At 58.6% G+C, this 536-nt stretch overlaps 1 protein-coding gene across 1 annotated transcript in view; it reads right to left on the reverse strand.

Moving 5' to 3' along the window:
• Positions 1 to 4: 4 nt before the first annotated feature.
• AQP8 (aquaporin 8) overlaps positions 5 to 536 on the reverse strand; it is a gene marked incomplete at its 3' end in the record, with an annotated part of 12,905 nt that continues 12,373 nt past the window's right edge. The window contains 1 exon segment of the mRNA XM_009868017.1: positions 5 to 160. Coding sequence (XP_009866319.1) covers positions 5 to 160 — 156 coding nt within the window.

Below are 536 nucleotides of genomic sequence, written 5' to 3' on the forward strand. Positions count from 1 at the left end.
TCTTGGTCTTCCCGTTGACGGCGCCCATGCAGACGGCGAGGACCAGGAAGGTGGTCATCACGATCTCGGCCACGAGGACGGAGGGGATCTGCTCATCGGCCGTGACGATGCTGAAAGCTCCTCCTGTGGTGCGGTCATACCTTTCTCACCCCACCACGGCCTGCACGAAAAAATTGCGCCGTCCACGCTCCATATTGCGGGCTCGAATGGGCATATGTGCTCACTGTCGGGAGGGCGTGGGCGGGCATCGCATCAGGTTAAAGAGGAGCTAATCTCATCACTTTTCCCCCTGAAAGCCAGCCCTAAGCGTCTGGCAAATATAAACTCATTAGCGAAGGCTCTTAGCACCTCCTGAGATAATGAGCCAGGCAGGATGAGCCTCACCCGGACAGGGAGGGGTTTTGTGGGGGCCAAACCAAGGGGCAGCACCAAACATAAATTGACTTTAGGGCACGGTGCCATGAGCGGGAGCGCAGGCAAACACCGGGCGTGAACAGGGCTGGAGCTGCAGAGGGACCCTGCGTTGCTCTGTGCCT

Source organism: Apaloderma vittatum, unplaced genomic scaffold, assembly GCF_000703405.1.
Source record: "Apaloderma vittatum isolate BGI_N311 unplaced genomic scaffold, ASM70340v1 scaffold25784, whole genome shotgun sequence".
NCBI lineage: Eukaryota > Metazoa > Chordata > Aves > Trogoniformes > Trogonidae > Apaloderma > Apaloderma vittatum.